The sequence below is a fragment of the Mus musculus genome, chromosome X (genome assembly GCF_000001635.26).
Source record: "Mus musculus strain C57BL/6J chromosome X, GRCm38.p6 C57BL/6J".
NCBI classification, from domain to species: Eukaryota; Metazoa; Chordata; class Mammalia; order Rodentia; family Muridae; genus Mus; species Mus musculus.
The window spans coordinates 135,871,746-135,891,526 of record NC_000086.7 but is presented as its reverse complement, the minus strand read 5'-3'; the positions used below and the strand labels follow the sequence as shown (position 1 = coordinate 135,891,526).

Genomic DNA, 19,781 nt, shown 5'->3' with positions numbered 1-19,781 from the left:
GAGCTAGGGAAAAGCACTTACTGGTTATAATTATGATTGGGAAATGCTCAGAATAAGAGATAATAAAAATATGAGCTAGCTAGCTCACAGGATCACCATAAAAGGAATAAAACTTATAAAATATGCCAATCTAAGTGTGTGATGGCAACTAATAAAACACTTCCTTTTCATGCTTACCTTTTTCTTGTTTGATGTGACAGATAAAATTGTCTAAAATTTGAATTTTATTTATAAAAGTAAATTTTAAAATGAATATATTGTAGTTTTTGTGTAATTCAGGGCCATTTTGTATTCTGTAATGAAATGTTTGATATAGTTGGATAAAGGGGGAAAACAGAATTCACTCTTATATCTAATAGCATATAGTAACCTCCCTCCGTTTTGAAACAAGAGTGCACGTTTGGCAATAGGTATATATGTATATATCATATACACAAACACACAATGTAAGTACCATCAGATATCTTTATTTGCGTATGCCTTATTTCTGTAACTAGATTACAAGAGCAGTAGTTTCTCTTTTGCTCTCTGGAGCCACCAACAGATCTAAGCAGATACTAACCCTCAAGACACAGTACTTCTGAGAGTTGGATCACAGTTTCCTTAAGTAAAATGTTACAAATTTGCTAATCTAGATAAGATAGAAATCAATAAACTTTTTTATCTCAAGATGTTAATATTTATTTGATACATCAAAAATGGTCTAGCTTTGAGCTAGAACCTGCCACAGGTAATAATATGTAAAAGATGTTAAGACAAAAATGTGTGAGCAGTAATTACCAAAATATTATGCAAAACTCTTTGGGCATGTACAGCCAATCAAATTTTGGACACTGTTCAGTGTTCTCTTTAATTTCTGGGTCACTTTACATTCTTTCGATAATCCCCTTAACTTCACGGAATATGGCTGTAAGAGTATTGTAACTCAAGTGATCGACTACTACAATTGAACCCTTTCTAATATGCTCCTTTATGTTAATAAAGATGGCCACAGCACTAACAAGATTGGCTTTTGCCTCTTTTTGGTTAAAGATGAGTTTTAATGCTGCTAACGCCTTCATATTTATCATATCTCTGGCTGCCTTGGGATTTTCAGACATATTCAAAAATACTTTCAAAACAAGATTCCTAGTCTTACGATTTCCCTGAGACAGCAAATGGAAAAGCTCTGAAAAGTAGCTGACTACAATGTAGTGATGGACAGACTCGGTAGTCAGCTGCCCTATTATCTTTAATCCAGATTGCTGGCCAGGTGAGTTCAAGGGGAAGGACACAGTTTCTTTACACATATGCTTAACATGAAACTCTACCTTGTTGTATCTGTCATCCCCGGAAGAGTTCAGAGTAATCACAGCCTTTTTAATACTAACCTCAGGGGAAGAAAAACTGAGCAAGCTTTCAATAAGTGTCACCACGCCCACTTCATTAATGAATTCCTGGGCAAATGGATGAACCTTATGTATACCCATTGCAATCTGTGCTATTTTATGAATAAGAGGATCAGTAGTTGACTTAAGTATGTTAACAAGCTTTTCAAATTCTGGAGAATCCAAATAGCACTCCAGTTTGCAAGGGCAAGCGAAGGGCTTGATGCCATTCTCTTCTCTGATCTTGATTTGCTGTCTAATTTCATCTAAGGTCTGGATGCAAGGATCAGAACCAAATGGATACTCAGGTATAGACTGTAGGCTTGAACGAGTATTCTTAGTACAGGCTGTTGAAGTTTCCTCTTCATTTGAGGCCAGAACAATGTATGAAGAGGACCTTGCCTCAGATGAATCCTGGGATCTATAACCTAACACTGCTGGAGTTACAGCAGGAGCTTTGGGCCATATAGTTACCTCGGACCAGTCCTTTGGCCTATCTTTTTCATTAATTTCATCCACTGGCTGAGGTTTAACTATTTTGAACACAGGTTTAGGATCAGTATCAAAACCAGTGTCATCGCCTTCCCAAAACCAGTTCCCAATAACGTTCTCTTCCTCCTCCTCCTCAGCACCTGACCTAGACTTGTGGCTGGTCCTAGGTGCGGGCTCCTCAGCACGAGCCTGGATACTAGTACTAGGTTTATTTTCACACTTAGCAACAGAATTATTACTAAGCTCTTCTCCCTTCCAGAACCAGGAATTAATACCAGAATCTTCTCCAGCCCAGAACCAGTTATCACTACTGGGCTTATCTTTACGTGTGGATCTAGCAAACTTGTTCTCAGTCCTATGGTTGAAATCTGAGGTGCCTTTTACTAGAGCCTTAGATTCTGGTCTCGCTCCTTCTTTTGTCTCAGCAACTACCTTTCCCTTAGACCCTGCCTTCACCTCTGCCACTGCATCTGATTTAGAGCCTGCCTTACCTTTCCCTTTGTCCCGGCTTTTGCCTGCACCTCGGTTGGCATTAGCAGCCTCCCTCTCTGCCACAGCTCTGGCTTGTGCACTTGCCCTTTTTTCTAGTTTAGCCTGTGCCCTAGCCTTATTCTTTGAACCAGTCATGGTTGAAGCACAGTTATATACACCTGTCGAGTCTTATCCTTAGTTCTCTGTTTGTTCCGGGCTGGAAACTTTATACTTGTTAACTTAGTCAGAGATAAACTTGGCAGAAAGAGTCCAAGACAACTGTCACTTCAGTCGTTAAGAAATTCCCCTTTTTTGACATACAGTCTCTTATCAACGATAGGGACAAATTAAAGACACACTCAGGTTAGGGAGAAGACGATGATTTCCAAAGGCAGACCCGTTGAAAGCAATCTTCTCCCAATCCAAGTCTACCAGTGGAGAAAGACCTAAGGTAGGAAAAAGAAAGACTTTGAGTGTCCTCCAACTTTGGTCGTTTATACAGACAGCTACACAGAAGGACATGAAAAGAGATTTGACTTAGGGGGTTGAAGGTACAGATTAGTAGTAGACTCTGCTATCTCATTTGACTTCTTGTGTATTTGCATCCAGACCATTCTTCTCTCTCCACCATACACAACAGATGGCTGCGGTGGGAGAAGCTAAGGAGCACCCAGCCCCTTTGGTCCCATATACTGGGATACACCATCAGGTACTTACAGGTTTTCAGAAAGGCTTCACTAAAGTGTGCTGATGTGATGGGATGAATTCCTCCTTCCTCACTTCCACTGATGAAAAGCCACCCAACTGACTTCAAAGGCAGCAGAACTATGGACAAAAATACACATGGGATCAGAATTTTGAGTATTTAACAAACTGACCTAAACTTGTATCTCCATGAATCTTAACACTTCCTCATACCCTGTTCTCTTATGGCTTCTCCTTACATTTTCTGACTCAGTATCTGCTAATTATCTATTGATACAATCTTTGCTCACTGGCCTCCCACTCTCTGTAATGAATGTGAGGGCAACAACGGTTGGAAAGCTGGAAAACCTTGGGGCCAAGGTGAGATCTGGTTTCATCTGTGTGGGTTCACATTCATATTCACCTAGAACCCTAATAAAGTCTTGTTCTCTTGCTTACCTTCTAAGTGAACAACTACTTACAAGTCTTTACAGCAGCGGTTCTTAATCTTTCTAATGCTGCGCCCCTTTAAAAGAGTTCCTCACATTGTATTGAACCTAAATCATAAACTTATTTTCATTGCTACTTTATAACTGTAATTTCGCTACAGTTATGGACTGTTATGTAAATATCTGATATGCAGCATGTCTGATACGTAACTGTTATGAAAGGATCATTTGATCCCCTACCCCTAGCCCCAGAAGGGTCACAATCCACAGGTTGAGAAACATTGCTCTACAAGAACCTAGAAAGAAACAGGTTTATGGATGAAAAAGGCAGAGGCAGAAGGCAACACCAGGAACAACAGCAACAACAACAATCCCACTAAAAGGATTGACAGAACTCCCCTAAAAAGGTTCACAGCACATGTTTCTGTATACTCAGGGTTATTAAATGTCTCCCACATGTTGTCAGCCCTGCCCTAACTATCCCTCATATGTGCTCAAGACCTGTAATCTGACTGAATATGCATCCTCCTAACGGTAAAGTCTTGCATTTTCCCATTCAGGGACTAAATTTCTTTGTCTGAGGAAAAAATACAAGGTATAAAAGTAGATAGTGGAACACATGCAACTATATTTGGGAAGAAGGCAGGGAAGCTAATGAAAACAATAATTCCAAGGTCATGTTTGAAATACCAGCCTCCCTTTGTATAGCTAGATCTTGCCTCACGTGCTATGAATGCCAGTCTTACCACAAAGCAGGATGCTCGGGAGATGCTATTCTTCCCTCTGGCTGGAGAAGAGTCGACCTACATAGAAAGCAAAAGATATTGAGGAAAATATTAAAAAAAATGTTGACCATGGTATAAAATTATAGGTTTATGGGCAGATTTCCAAAACCCAAGTTCAAATACCTCTGTTAAAGAATTAGGAACCAAGTACATGATCTCCATCAGCTCCCATGTGTGACCCAAATGGCTACCTTCAGAAACTGCATCCCACCCCCCCCCACCCCCCCCACCCCGTACTGCTGCTGTATAAAACTATGAGGGACAACAAAAAGTTGGGGATGATATATGGGGGTCCCAGAAAGAGACACTTAACTCCAATAGTGATTTCAAATATTCTAAATTGAACACCCACCTGCACAAAAAGTTCTTCTTTACTTTAAGTCCATTCGAACATTAAAACAAATGTTCAAGGTGAAATGTTGAGAAAATGGATCCTGAATATAAAAGATAGGACAATGTCATAATATTTATATAGCTAGGAGTTCTGTATATATGACCAACTCCTTATTATGACCAATTCCTTGCAGTAAATTAGGTACAGGAGTCTAAATACAGAGGGCAATAAAACAATCCTGTATTGAAGGCAGATGAACTTTTCATTCTTATGTTCTGACATCTTCATAATCGCCCCTCTAATGATGTTTCACCTTCCCCAGAATACACTACCTCTACCACCCTGACAAGAGACTTTGCCACCAAGCAGGAGTCTGTGGGAAGAGACAGCACCCACGATGCAGGGCACATGGATCCCTTTCTGGAATAAGGGCCCAGGTAGAAAGGCGACTCACCAAACAGCTGAACCATCACCAGAGTTGGCCACCTGCCTCCAACCCATGAACAGCAACCTCCAAGGGGCACCACCCCCAGCTTCCGCGCCGCCATTTCTCCCATAGTCGCCTCCCCCACAACCCTTGCAGGGCCCAAACACCAAAAAGGGCCGGGGGGAAAAGCCTGCTGCCAGGCCATCTGCTCTGCAGGCCTCCAGACCCTCAGACTCAAGACACTCTGGCTGCCACCCTGCGCCCGGGGCCCGGTTCGGGTTCCCGCTTCCTCCTCCCCACCGCCTGGGGTCTCCGAGCACCGCGCACACTCCAGGGAGGCCGCGACCTGCTGGCCTTCACTGGACTGTCAGGGCCGGGCAGTGGTCCTCAGTGTGCGACCACTCGGAGCCCTCGACACACCTCCACTTGCCTGGCCAGGCGCACGGCCCAGGTGTCCGGGCTCCCCCGCGTCCCCCTCCTGCTCCCGGCTGGTCTCTGTCCTCGGCGGATCCTCTCACAGAACCCCCACCGCTTTGCGCGCGAGTGGAATGGCAGAGACGTGTCCCGCCCCTACGTCTCTGCACCAAACAGGCAGGGGCTGCGCAGGATGCGGCAAGCACAGCTCACCTCGAGGGTGTCGGGAAGGGGGCGGAGGGATACTGCGCACGGGGCTCTACGCCCCCTCCTGGACCCACTGTAGTTCCGACTCGGAGTGGGCGGGGCCAGACAGCCCCACTCCTCTTGGAGAGGTGGGTTGCACCCGTAGGCGTCTGCAGACCCCTGTTCACCCTAACCAGAGACCACCACCACTTTTTTTTGGGGGGGGGGTGCCACAACAGTGTGTGAGATGGCTGAAATCTAGAGTCTATGAGGGCTTTGGAGAGGGGGACTATGGAGAGAAGGTGGTCTGGAGATGTGGAACAGGAGGGAGCAGCGGAGGGATACTGAGTGCTCCTGTACTTCAGTAGGAAGCTGGGCTTTGCTGGCCCCCAGCCCCTCCCTGCACTCCATCTCTTGCTACCCTTCAGTTCTCTCGTAGCTTCTGACGCCAGTAGAAAGGGAGGAGGGCTTTTAGTACTGCAGCTAGAGAGGGAACAGGTAGCCTAGCAACAGTCTGCAGAGAGGACTCTTGATTCTTCATGTTTTTCTCTCAATGCTTCATGGAGTTCCTAGAGGAAAAGAAATGGGAGCAACCATTGCAGCTTACATCGCTGCCCCCAGGGTAAAGCCAGACTTCTGTCCCTGGAAAACCAACCAGAGGTCTGGGGTAAAAGTCACTTTACTTCCTTTGACTTATTTGGACTAAAAACTCATCTAGTCACATATGACATAAAAGAACTGGGAGGTGGCGTGGGAGTAGGTTGGGACAGAGTAGGTGATAGGTCAACCCAAACATAGAATGTATGAAGAAGCCTTAAAGCAAACAACTAGCATGCAAGCGAATTTTAAAATATAATTTGAAGACAAAGGAGTTTGAACAGAGGTACCCTGCATGGGTGGACCAGGCTGCTGCTCTCAGAAGACACGACTTATTAAATAAAAATCCCAGTACCAAGCACTGCGAGTTACTGGTTAAAGGGGCCTCAGAGCAGTGGTTCTTAACCTATGGGTTGCTACCTCACTGAGGGTTGAATGACCTTTTCACAGGGGTCACATATCAAATATCCTGCATATCAGATATTTACATTATGATTCATAACATTAGCCAAATCACAGTTATGATGTAACAACGAGAATAATCTTGTACTTGGAGGTTACCATAAGACAAGGAACTGAATTAAAGCATCAGGAAGGTTGAGAACCATTGCCCCGGTGGCACCTAAAACAACAGAAGCTATTGCCACATCCTTTGGCTATTAAGACTCCACTGCTGAAGAATCACACTTTTTTTTTTTTTTTTGCTGTAGGTCAGAAAAACCAATATTTTAAAAGATTTTAATTTGTTCTTTTTTTTCTGAAAACCATACTTTATTTTAGATAGTAATATATTATTAACTGATGTGATACAAATTATGTATTAACTAACACTATAATAGAATTATTCAAATATAGTAAAATTATTTGAATAGAATTAGCCCTAAATGGAATAAAAGAGAATAAAAGAGAAAAGTATCAGGTTATGTAACTCCTCTCAAACAGATGAAGTGTGGGTAAAATCCAAAAATTTAATAAATGAGACAAAGAGAAGGTAGCTTTAGGTAGCAAGGAAAGACAGAGGTAGGCAAAAGGACACGAGTCATAAGAGAGGATGCAAAACATTCAATGCCATCATACCCCTGCCCCACTGAAGGAGATGTGCGGATTCAACGTTTTCTATATTGAAGTAGAAAACCCATTTTTTGCATCCCCAAAGAATCCTATATGTGTTACTCCTTTGAGGGAGGGATTGTGAACGTTGAGCTGTCCTTTCACTCCATTGATAATTATTGTAATAGGAATTAGACATGACTAGTCCCTGAATACATGTTACATTGATAGTCTGTATATGCTTGGCCCAGGGAGTAGCACTATTAGGAAGTGTGGCCTTGTTGGAGTAGGTGTGTCACTGTGGGCATGGGCTTTAAGACCCTCATCCTAGCTGCCTAGAAGCCAGTATTCTGCTAGCAGCCTTCAGATGAAGATGTAGAACTCTCAGCTCCTCCTGCACTATGCCTGTCTGGATGCTGCCATGCTCCTGCCTTGATGATAATGGACTGAACCTCTGAACCTGTAAGGCAGTCCCAACTAAATGTTGTCCTTGTAAGAGTTGCCTTGGTCATGGTATCTGTTCACAGCAGTAAAACCTTAACTAAGACAGAAGTTAGTACCAGGGGACTAAGGTATTGCTGTGATAGGCCGGACCATGCTTTTGCTTAGAAGAATGTGGATTTGGGGACTTTGCATTTTGAAAGCATTGGAACGCTTTAAGTGGGGTTTAATGAGTTTTTCTGGTAGGAATATGGAAGACTTTGTCGCGGAGAATGATTTAAATTGTGCGGAACTGGCCCAAGAGGTTTCAGTGGAGAATTTCAATATGTGGCCTAGAGACTGTTTTGTGGTATTTTGTGAAGAATATGACTACTTTTTGCCATTGTCTGAAGACTCTGCCTGAGGCTAAGGTGAAGAGACTCAGATTAATTGCATTGACAAAGGATGTCTCAGAAACACATCATATATTTTGTTCTCTGGTTAAGTCTTATGAAGAGCATCTTAAACAAACTTAGCCAGCTGAGAAAGGAAAAATATAAAATACATAGTTCAAGTATTAAAGGAGCACCAGGAAGTGAAATGGAGCCTAATACTGTGCTCTAGGAGTGAACAGATTAAGGGATTCTGGGGAAAGATCCTACCCAGCTAAATTTAGATCCAGGCATGGTAGTACACACCATTAATCCCAGGAGACAAAGCAAGCCACGCAGATCTCTGAGTTCAAGGCCAGCCTCAAATAGAGCAAGTTCTAGTTGAAGAAAAGCTTAAATCCAGGCATGGAGTTACACACCTTTAATCCCAGGAGACAGGCATGCAGATCTCTGAGTTGAAGGTCAAACTACAGAGCAAGATCAATGACAGAGTTTAGGTAGTGAGGGAATAGGTAAAGAGGAAGCTATTGATAATGTAATAGAACAAGGGAGCCATGTTCCAGTTCTGCAAGCAGTAGAACTCAGCAGCTTTGGCCATGTGTCTCTGGCCTTATAGTCAAGACTAGAAGGAGACTACTGGGACAAATGATGCTGGTTAGCTGGAGCTAAGAAATTAGTGGTGACACATGATATGCACTCACTGGTAAGTGGATATTAGCTCTGAATACCCAATATACAATTGGAAAAACACATGAAACTCAAGAAGAAGGAAGACCAAGTGTGGATATGTCAATCCTTCTTAGAAAGGGGAACAAAATACCCATGGAAAGAATTGCGGAGACTGAAGGAATGACTATCCAGAGACTGCCCCACATGTGGATCTAACCATAAACAACCACCAACATCAGACGCTATTGTGGATGCCAACAAGAGCTTGCTGACAGGAGCCTGATATAGCTGTCTCCTGAGAGGCTCTGCCAGTGCCTGAAAAATATTGAAGTGGATGCTCACAACCATCCATTAGGCAGAGCACAGGGTCCTCAATTAAGGAGCTAGAGAAAGTACCCAAGGAGCTGAAGGGATTTGCAGCCTCAAAGGAGGAACAACAATTCGAACTAACCAGTACCCCCAAAGCTCCCTGGGACTAAACCACCAACCAAAGAAAACACATGGTGAGACTTATGGCTCTAGCTGCATATGTAGCTGACAATGGCCTAGTTGGTCATCAATGGGAGGAGAGGCCCTTGGTTCTGTAAAGGTTGTATGCCCCAGTATAGGGGAATGTCAGGGCCAGGAAGCAGGAGTGGGTGGGTTGGTGCGCAGTGTGTGTGTGGGGGGGATAGAGGGTTTTCAGAGGGGAAACTAGGAAAGGGGATAACATTTGAAATGTAAATAAAGAAAATATCGAATAAAAAAGAGAAATTAGTGGTGATTAAGAAGAGACCGGCATCACTGAGATGAAATCTTCTGGGAAGTGTTTTCTGAGAGCACAAAGAAGCTGTGTTTCAGAGCTAGCCAAGGTTGTACTTCATGCTACAGTTGGACTTGGTAATGTGTAAGAGTCACCCAGGTGGTACTGGCTTTGAAGGCATGAAGGAGTCATAAAGGGCAGCTGAGGCTTGGCACTGTGAGAGGCTATGGAAGGCCACTGGTGATTGTACAGCCTCAGTTGTAGTTTGTGGCCCAGGACTAAAGAGGCCATGCAAAGGATTTGAGGTATGGCACCATGAAGAGAGCCTATGAGAGACTATTGGTGAAGCCTACTTGCAGCAGAAGACCACAGCATATTGGAGATGCCAGTACCATGGGAAGATGGCTAAGAACAGCAGTGGCAATGGAGTGGATCAAATTGAATTTAGAGTGCTACAGAAGGCAGAGCTGGAGAAGTGACATCAACTCTTTGGAGGAGCCCAGAATCATGTGTGGATCCCAGACATCGAAACAAGAAGCTGTAACACTGAAGTGGCCTTGGAGACCCCAAAATTTTTGAGATGCCAGAGCCATAGGATATCTTCTGAGGAAAGCTGCTAACAGAGAGTGGAACCAGCTCAGGAAAAGCACTTTGTTGCAGTCAAAAAAGGTAAGAAAGGAGTTGGAGATCTGAAGACTGCTTTGGCATGGAACTACAGAGTTTGGAGTTTGCCCAGCTGGTTTCCTGTCTTGCTTTGGGGATTACAGTTAAGTGATTGGATGAATCTCAGAAGAGACTTTGAATTTTGAACTTTTAATATTGTTGAGACTGCTATAGACTATGGAGACTTTAGAAGTTGGCATAACTGTATTTCTTAATTATGCTATATTTAGGTATGCCCCCATGGACTCATAGGTTTGGATAAGCCTATGGGCGCCAGGGAGTGGAATGTGATGGTTTGTATATGCTTGACCCAGGGAGTGGCACTATCTGAGAGTGTGGCCCTGTTGGAGTAGGTGTGTCACTGTGGGCATGGGCTTTAAGACCCTCATCCTAGCTGCCTAGACATCAGTATTCTGCTAGCAGCCTTCAGATGAAGATGTAGAACTCTCAGCTCCTCCTGCACCATGCCTGCCTTGATGCTACCCTGCTCCCACCTTGATGACAATGAACTTAACCTCTGAACCTGTAATCCAGCTCCAATTAAATGTTGTCCTTATAAGAGTTGCCTTGGTCATGGTATTTGTTCACAGCAGTAAAACCTTAAGTAAGACAGACTCTATTTGATAAATCAATCTTGAACTGACCAAGAAAGTCCCTGCTAGACAGATTTTATAGTGTTGGAAAGCACTATTTAAGTTGTTGGGGAAGAAAAGACACCAGTGGTTTTATCTAGTGTTGAACCCTCATGCTACAATAGTGGCCCACCAGACAAGATATGGCCCTTGGTGCAATAGTAGCAGGGCCGTTGTTATGAGGCCAAATAAGTGACTTCTTTTGTTATTTAATCCATTGGAGAAATTCCATGCCTGGCATTGTACACTTATTTAAAAATCCATCATAGATTCTAGGCTAAAACCCGATATTCTTATTTTGATAAATGGTTATGAAGTCAAACAGCTTTCTAAATATTTATGGTTATGCTCAAAAGATTTCCGCTGTTCTTTTTGTTTGTTCTTGTTTTCTTGAGGTGGTGTTTCCCTGTGTAGCCCTGGCTGTCCTGGAACTCACTCTGTAGGCCAGGCTGGCCTTGAATTCACAGAGATTTGCTTGACTGCCTCACCAGTGCTGGGTGTGTACCCCATCCCCCCAGCTGATTTGTGCTGTTCTTCATCTTGGTCAGAGAAGCTTCATTTGGAAACAAGCAGTGGTTAATGCAGAAATTCCTAACTTGTTAAATGCTGAGAATAAATGTAACTGCTTAACCCTAAATGCATCTCTATATCAATCCTCCCCTACGATAAGGCTAATGGAACACTGCAGTAGAGGAAGCAGAAAAATGTGTATGAGGTGGAAGCTGGGAAGGAACACTGTAAAATGCTCTCTGTCTCCTGGATATGACACAGACTCCTGGCAGAGCACCTGTGGTTTTTGCATAATATCTGTACAAGACCGATACAGTTAAAATTCAAGCATAGAGTACAAAGACTGTTCATACCATCTCTACACCCTGAGGCCTCACCCTGGATTGCTGTGTCACACACCCAGAGCCTCTCCCTCCAGCACCACCCCCATATTCTCAGGCTTACCTCCAATTGTGCAGCTTCCTCACTGGTATTATCTGGTGAGCTCACCAAGAATGAGTCCTACCAGAGCTTCCTGTACTTTCCTGGGCCTAGCCCTAGCTCTAGATATGCAGCTCCTGCACCTGCCTGGCCTGGTGAGCTCCTCAGAACCTCACCAGTGAGGGTCATGGCCATACTCTCTGGCCTAGATACAGATATGCAGCTCCTGCACCAGCCCTGAGGTAAGTCTGAGGTAGGCTAGAAAATGATTGCAGACAAACAAGTCATGAAACAAGTCCATGTACAAAGTCACATCACAAAACCCAAACAATATGAAAGGCTAAGAGATAGAAATATTGATGAGAACTCAATCTGAAATAAAGGTAGAGTTGAAAAACTCAATAACCCAATTACAAAATGCAAGTAAAGGTCTTTATTATTATTATTATTATTATTTTAATTAGGTATTTATTTCATTTATATTTCCAATGCTATCCCAAAAGTCCCCCACCCACTCCCCCACCCACCCACTCCCACTTCTTGGCCCTGGCGTTCCCCTGTACTGAGGCATATAAAGTTTGCACGACCAATGGGCCTCTCTTTCCACTGATGGCTGACTAGGCCATCTTCTGATACTTATGCAGCTAGAGTCACGAGCTCCGGGGGGTACTGGTTATTTCATATTGTTGTTCCACCTATAGGGTTGCAGATCCCTTTAGCTCACAAGTAAAGGTCTTACAAGCACAATGAATCAAGTAGAAAGAAACCATAGGGGGAAACACACAGAAGACCTTGAAAAGACAAAAATCTCTGAATCATGAGCATAAGAAGAGAAGAATCCGAGGTTAAAGTCATAGACCAGGCCTCCAATAGGATTATAGAAGAAAATTCTCCAAATTAAAGACATACCCGTACATATACAAGAAGCTGAGAGAATACCAACTAGACAGGACTGGATACTAAATTCCCCATGGTATATTATAGTTAAAACATACATCATTTATCTATAAATAGAGGATATGAGAGCTGCAAAATAAATCCATAAGTCACACACATATGGTTTATATATGTGTGTGTGTGTGTATTTCATATATATACAGACATATGTTGTACATGTATATATATGAAAATCCATCCTTAAAGTAGCTACTTTCTCAATGAAAAAAATTAAAGCCAGAGGAACCTGGAGTAATGTGCTCCAAGTTCTAAAAGGCCAGTGACATCAACTTAGACTACTTACCCAGAAAAATTATATCTTTCGTAGTTGAACATCAAAGAAAATCTTTTCATGATATAATATGCTTAAAAATAAGTCAATCAAACCAGCCTTATTAGAGAATACTGGAATTAATACTTCAGACTGAAGAGAGAAATAAGCAAAGCCAAGAGACTATAGAAGGAAAATAAATTTAGTTATAAGTACTGAGATGCAAAGTATGACTATGAACAAAAACCACAAGAAACAAAAATAAATAAAACAACAAAATGACTGTAATCAACCGCAGGCCGGTAGGATTTGCTGAAGGAGGCAGAGGCAGGAGGATCTAGAGTTCGAGGCTAGCCTGGGACACACATTTCAATAATAACTTTACAATTATTAATGGCTTCAACTCTCCAATAAAAATATACAGGCGACTTAAATGAATTAAGAAAAAAGAATCCGGGCTGGTGAGATGGCTCAGTGGGTAAGAGCACCCGACTGCTCTTCCGAAGGTCCGAAGTTCAAATCCCAGCAACCACATGGTGGCTCACAACCATCCAAAATGAGATCTGACTCCCTCTTCTGGAGTGTCTGAAGACAGCTACAGTGTAGTTATATATAATAAAAATAAATAAATCTTAAAAAAATGAAAAAAAAAAAAAAAAGAAAAAAGAATCCATGGTTTTTGTTGTCTACAAGAAACTCAAGCTTTGTGTTGCCTATAAGAAATTGAACTGCTGGGCGTGGTGGCGCACACCTTTAATCCCAGCACTTGGGAGGCAGAGGCAGGTGGATTTCTGAGTTCGAGGCCACCCTGGTCTACAGAGTGAATTCCAGGACAGCCAGGGCTACACAGAGAAACCCTGTCTCGAAAAAAGAAAGAAAGAAAGAAAGAAAGAAAGAAAGAAAGAAAGAAAGAAAGAAAGAAAGAAAGAAAGAAAGAAAAAAATTGAACTTACTCTCGAGGATAAGTGAAAGTGAAAGGGGAAAAATTCCAAGCAAATGGAACCAAGAAGCAAGCTGGTGTCACATATCTTAATATCTGACAAAATAGAATTCATACTATAATTAATCAAGAGATACAGTAGAACACATCATTCTAACCAAGGGAACATTCTGCCAAGAAGGTATTATAGTCCTAAGGATATATACACCAAATTCTGGTGCACCCAATTTCATTTTTAAAAAAAATCACATGCTATTATTGGTATTAAATATACAGAGTAAGTCTAGCTCAGTAATAGTAGGTACTGACAGTACCTCACTTTCTTCAATAGATAAGTAATCTGGACAAAATATAAATAGTAGAATTAAGTGACACCATACATTAAATGAATCTAATACGTATCAAACAGAATATTTCACCTAAACATCAAAGAATATATATTCTACTCAGTAACTCATGTAAGCTGCTCTAAAATGAGACCATATCCTGAGACACAAAACAACTCTCATCAAATCCAGAAAAATTGAAATAACCATGAATACTATCTGACCAGAACGCAATGAAGCTTAAGATAAACAGTAAATGAATCTAGTAATTACATAAATTCATAGATATTAAATGACACATTACTTAATGATGAATACGTCTAAAAAGAAAACAAGAAATGTATTTAAAATTTCCCAGGATTAAGTGAAAATGAAACTGGAGGGAGTGGCTCTAATGCTAAGGTCCTGTTCCCCAATTGGTTCTTGAATCATCAATAAAGATGCTATCAGCCAGTGAGCTGGGTAGAATAAGCAGGACTTCCTGGTCCCTGAAGGCAAGCTAGCAGCTGCAGGGAGAGAGGGAGATTTTCACCAAGCTTTGGAAGGAGAAAAGGTGATGAGCCATGAGAGATCTAGGCCAGAAAGGCCAGAGGCCATTTCCCCAGGTGGGAGATTAGAAAGGCAACCAAAGTTGAGGGCAGATTTAGGGTGCTGAGCTAAAAGTATGGGCAAGGGCACACTAGCAGCAGGAGATTAGGGAGATCATAAGTACCCCACAATTGAGCCAAGAAGGCACGTTGAAAATAAGCTAATGTGTGTGTATGTTTCATCCACAGATCTGAAGGAACTTGGGCGGGGCTGGTAGCATGGTCCATCTGGAGCTTAAAGCAGGGTAGTAGAAAAATACGTACTACACGAAATACAACACAACTCTGAGGCACTAAGAAGGAAATTTATAGTTCTAAGCACCTGTATTTTTAACAAATCTAGAAAGTGTGAAAATGACTTAACAACAAAACTTCAAGAATTTGGAGAAACCAAACCAAATCAAATCCAAATGCATTAGATGGCAAGAAATAATGAAACATAAAAGAAATTAATTAAACAGCAACAAAGAAAACAATACAGAGACTCATCAAAACTATGAGCCAGATCTGTAAGAAAATAGACAAGATTGACAGACGATTGGCCTTATTAACCAAAACAAAGAAATAACCCAAATTAACACAATCAGAGATAAACAGGGAAACATTTTAACACTCATCAAAGGAATTCAGAATAAGAGAATTAAAAAAAACTATACTCATTAAATTAGAAAATCCATAAAAAGATGGGAGAATTCCTAGGATCACCCAAACCACTGAGGTTAAACCAAGAAGAAACCAATAATTTAAACAGACACATAACAAATGACAAAACTGAAACAATAATTATAAAGTCTTCCAACTGGCCTGGACTCAAAATGGCTCACAGAGACTGAACCACCAACCAAAGAACATACACAGGCTGGACCTAGGTCTCCTGCACATATGTAGTTGATGTGCAACTTGTTCTTCATATGGATCCCCTCACAATTGGAGCAGGGGCTGTTTCTGACTGTGTTGCCTGCCTTTGGATCCCTTTCCCATAGCTTTCAGGCCTCAGTGGGACAGGATGAGCCTAATTAGACCTGCTGTGGCTTAATGGACCAGGGTGGGGGAATGAAGGGAGGGGGTATAAGGGTGGGACCAGGAGAAGAGGAGGGAGGGGGCTTCAATCAGGTTGTAAAGTGAATCAAACCACAAACAAAACAAACAAACAATCAAACCAACCAACCAGAACCCAGGCAAAATGGATTCATGACAGAATTCTACAAGTTTTTTTTTTTTTAAAAAAAACTACAACCAATAGTTCTTAAATTATTCAAAAATTAGGTACAGAAGACATAGTTCCAAGTTCCCTCTATGAAGCCAGTATTAGCCTAATGCTAAATTCAGATAAAGAAACAAAAACAACAGCAACAACAACAACATTACCAGCCAATATCCTTGATAAACGTAGATACAAAAATCCTCAATAAAATACTGGCAAACTGAATAGAGGAATATATCAAAAAGATTATCCACCACAATCAAGTTGGCTTTATCTCAGAGATGCAAGGATAGTTCAACATACATAAGTCATTAAATAAAATAAAACATATAAATGGACTTTTACAAAATTGAATGATCATCTCAAGAGACACCAAAAAGCCTTTTGACAAACTCTAACATACCTTCATGATAAAATACTAGGAACAGTCAATTGCAGGAAACATACCTTAACAAAAAGGCTAAATATGACAAACCCAAAGTCAACATTACCCTAAATGAAGAAAAACTCAAAGCAATCACATTAAAATCGGAAATGAGACAGGACTGCCCATTATCCCCCACTCCTTTTGAATATAGTGCATGAGGCAGCATTAGCTCGAGCCATATGGCAAGAGAAGGAAATAAAAGTCATACAAATAGAAAAGGTAGTTGAATTATCCCTACTTGCACAAGATATGTTCTGATACATGATATCTCAAAAATTGGCCGGGCATGGTGGCACACGCCTTTAATCCCAACACTCGGGAGGCAGAGGCAGGCGGATTTCTGAGTTCGAGGCCAGCCTGGTCTACAGAGTGAGTTCCAGGACAGCCAGGGCTACACAGAAAAACCCTGTCTCGAAACAACAACAACAAAAAAAATTGTACCATAAAATATTTTAGAAATGATCAACACTTTCAGAAAAGTGGCAATTTACAAAGATCAACTTTAAAAAAATCAGTAGCTTTTCTAGGTTTTTCTCCATTAATTTGTTTATTTATTCACTTTACAGTTCATACATGCTCTTTGGTTGGTGGTTTAGTTTCTGTGAGTCCCCATGAGTCCAGGTCAGTTGACTTTGTAGATCTTCTTGTAGTGTCCATGACCTTTCTGGTTCCCTCAATCCTCCTCATTACTCTTCCACAAGACTCCCTGAACTCTGCCTCCTAATGTTTGGTCTCTGCATGTGTTTCCATCAACCGCTATGGATGAAGCCTCTCAGAAGACAGTTATGCTAGGTTCCTGTCTGCAAGTATAGCAAAATATCTTTGAGAGCTTCAGGGGTCGGCCCTCTCCCATGGGTTGGGTCTCTAGTTAGGCCAGTCATTAGTTGGCCATTCCCTCAGTCTCTGCTCCATGTTTATCCATGCACATCTTGTAGGCACATCATTTTGGATTGACAGTTTTGTGGGTGGATTGATGGCCCTCTCTATCTCTCTCTCTCTCCCTCCACTGAAAGTCCTGCCTGGCCAGTAGCCTTTCTCTATACCAATAACAAATATGATCAGAAAGAAAGCATAGACTCATTCCCACTCAAAAGAGACTAAAAAAGACTCCTAGCCAAGGGGATGGAAGGCTGTTACACTGAAAGCTTTAAAAATTCAAAGAAAGAGATTGAAGAAGACACTAGAGGATGAAAAGGCCTCCCATGCTCATGAAATGGTAAACTTAATGCTGTAAGAATGACCCCAACCCCAATCAAAATCCCACAATCTTCTTCAGGGAAACAAAAAAAAAATCTTTAATTTATACAAACTGCAAAAGACCCTCAGTAGCCAAATCAGTCTCAGAAAAATGAACAGTGCTGGAAGAATTACTATGCTAGATTTCAAGATAGGTTACAGAGCTGTAGCAATAAAAATGGCCTTGTACGGGCATAAAATATAAATATAGATCAATGCAGCAGAATAAAAGTCTCAAACATAAGTGAATGTAACTACAACACAAAAATACCAATAAGGGCTGGTGAGATGGCTCAGTGGATAAGAGCACCCGACTGCTCTTCTAAAGGTCTAGAGTTCAAATCCCAGCAACCACATGGTGGCTCACAACCATCTGTAATGAGATCTGAAGCCCTCTTCTGGAGTGTCTGAAGACAGCTACAGTGTACTTACATATAATAAATAAATTAATCTTTAAAAAATACCAATAAAATATACACAGTGGAGGAAAGACATCATTTTCAACAAACAGTGCTAGGGACACCGGATGTCCATATGTACAAGAATTAAGGTAGAACCATATTTTTTTAGCCTGGACAAAAAATAAAGACTCCAATGTGAAGCCAAAAACACTTACAGAAACTTACAGAAGTAGAAAATACAGAACACATACACAATGGAATTCTATTCACCTATAAAGAAAAATGAAATCATAAAATTCATAGGTAAGTAGATGGTACTAGAAAATATTAAATTGAGTGAGATAATGCAGAGAAAGACAAACACTGCATATTGACTCGTATTTATAGATCATAACTCAACATCTATTGTATTATTATTATTTACATCCTAACCACGATTTTTCTTCCCTCTTCTCCTCCCAGTTCCTCTCTCCACATTTCTGTGCCCCAGCCACTCCTTCTCCATTCTGTTCAGAAAAGAACAAGCCTTCCATGGATATCATCCAAACATGGCAAGTTGTAAAAAGGCTAGGCACCTCCACTTTTATTAAGGCTGGCCTAGGCAACCCAGTAGGAGGAAAAGGGTCCCAAAAGCTGGCAAAAAGAGTCAGAGATAGCACCTGTCCCACAAGAAGACCAAGCTACACAACTGGAACATATATGCGAAGACCCTAGGTCAGTATCTTGTAGGCTCCCTGGATGTCAGTTTAGTTTCTGTGAGCCCCAATGAGCCCAGGTTAGTTGATTCTATGGGATTGCAATGTCCTTGACCCCTTTGGCTCCTACAATCTGTTCTCCCTATTCTGCAGGATTCCCCAAACTCCACCTAATGTTTGGCTGTGGGTCTCTGTATCTGTCTACATCAGTTGCTGAAAAAAGCCCAATTGATGACAATTGGGCTCGGCACTGATTTATGAGTCTCTAGCTCGGAATCTTTAGATGTGAAAATTTAATATGGACTAACTATAGAGGCAGGAAAGTGAAAAGGGAGAGTGAGAAGAGGTGCTCTAGAGAAGGGAATAGGAGAACACAGGTACTATGAATGAGTAAATGGGAAAAAATGAGGAGGGCTTTAACTGGAATGGGGGAGGGAAGAGAGGAAGTAGAGATAAGTAACATCAAGTATGTTTTAAAATGCCACGTTTATTTAATATATATGTAATATCTAAGTATATATACATGGTTTGCATGAAGTATGACAGTTGGAGTGATAATGTTTCCCTCCCAAACCATAGACCATCTAACAAAAACCCCACATCTAGGCATAATCTCTTTGAGTTGTTAGTCAGGGTGAGTACATAAGGTTCCCAAACAATTGCCCTTAGGTACTTCCCTGAACCTCAAAGCAACACTCCCTTTCTGAAGACACAATAGACTTCAAACACAGAATTTAGAGGAATTGGGTTGGATCTGACTTGGATGCTTCCTTCCTGAGGACTAATTCTCATAGAATCCAAAGGTGCTATGTAAGCAGCCAGTGCCAATGAAGGCAAACAATCAATAGTCCTACAAAGTTGTAAAGCCTAGGAACGAGAACAATGATCAGAAGGGCAAGATGTCCCCAAATATGTAACAGGGGAACATATATCTTGAAAGATAACCAATAACTTTCTAATTGGACTTAATGTCTGCTCGAGGAGGTAACTCATGCCTGGAACTGTAAACATGTTCCTGGTTAGGTCATGGAGCCTAGAGGAGAACCTACTATGA

The 19,781-nt window shown here is 41.5% G+C and overlaps 1 protein-coding gene across 5 annotated transcripts in view; it reads right to left on the bottom strand.

The window, feature by feature from the left end:
- Window positions 1–445: 445 nt before the first annotated feature.
- Window positions 446–19,781, bottom strand: part of Bhlhb9 (basic helix-loop-helix domain containing, class B9) — a 49,443-nt gene continuing 30,107 nt past the window's right edge. For 2 of the 5 annotated variants that reach the window (XM_006528607.2, XM_011247760.1), the window contains 5 exons: window positions 5,440–6,178; window positions 4,601–4,682; window positions 4,210–4,266; window positions 3,048–3,155; window positions 448–2,776 (listed from right to left, as the gene is read on the bottom strand). In XM_006528607.2, the coding sequence (XP_006528670.1) occupies window positions 867–2,486 (1,620 nt within the window). In that variant the 5' untranslated portion in view covers window positions 2,487–2,776; window positions 3,048–3,155; window positions 4,210–4,266; window positions 4,601–4,682; window positions 5,440–6,178 and the 3' untranslated portion in view covers window positions 448–866. Of the gene's footprint in view, window positions 2,777–3,047; window positions 3,156–4,209; window positions 4,267–4,600; window positions 4,683–5,429; window positions 6,179–19,781 lie in introns of those variants that run through there. The other 3 variants (NM_198161.2, NM_001098222.1, XM_006528608.2) reach the window with 3 other exon arrangements.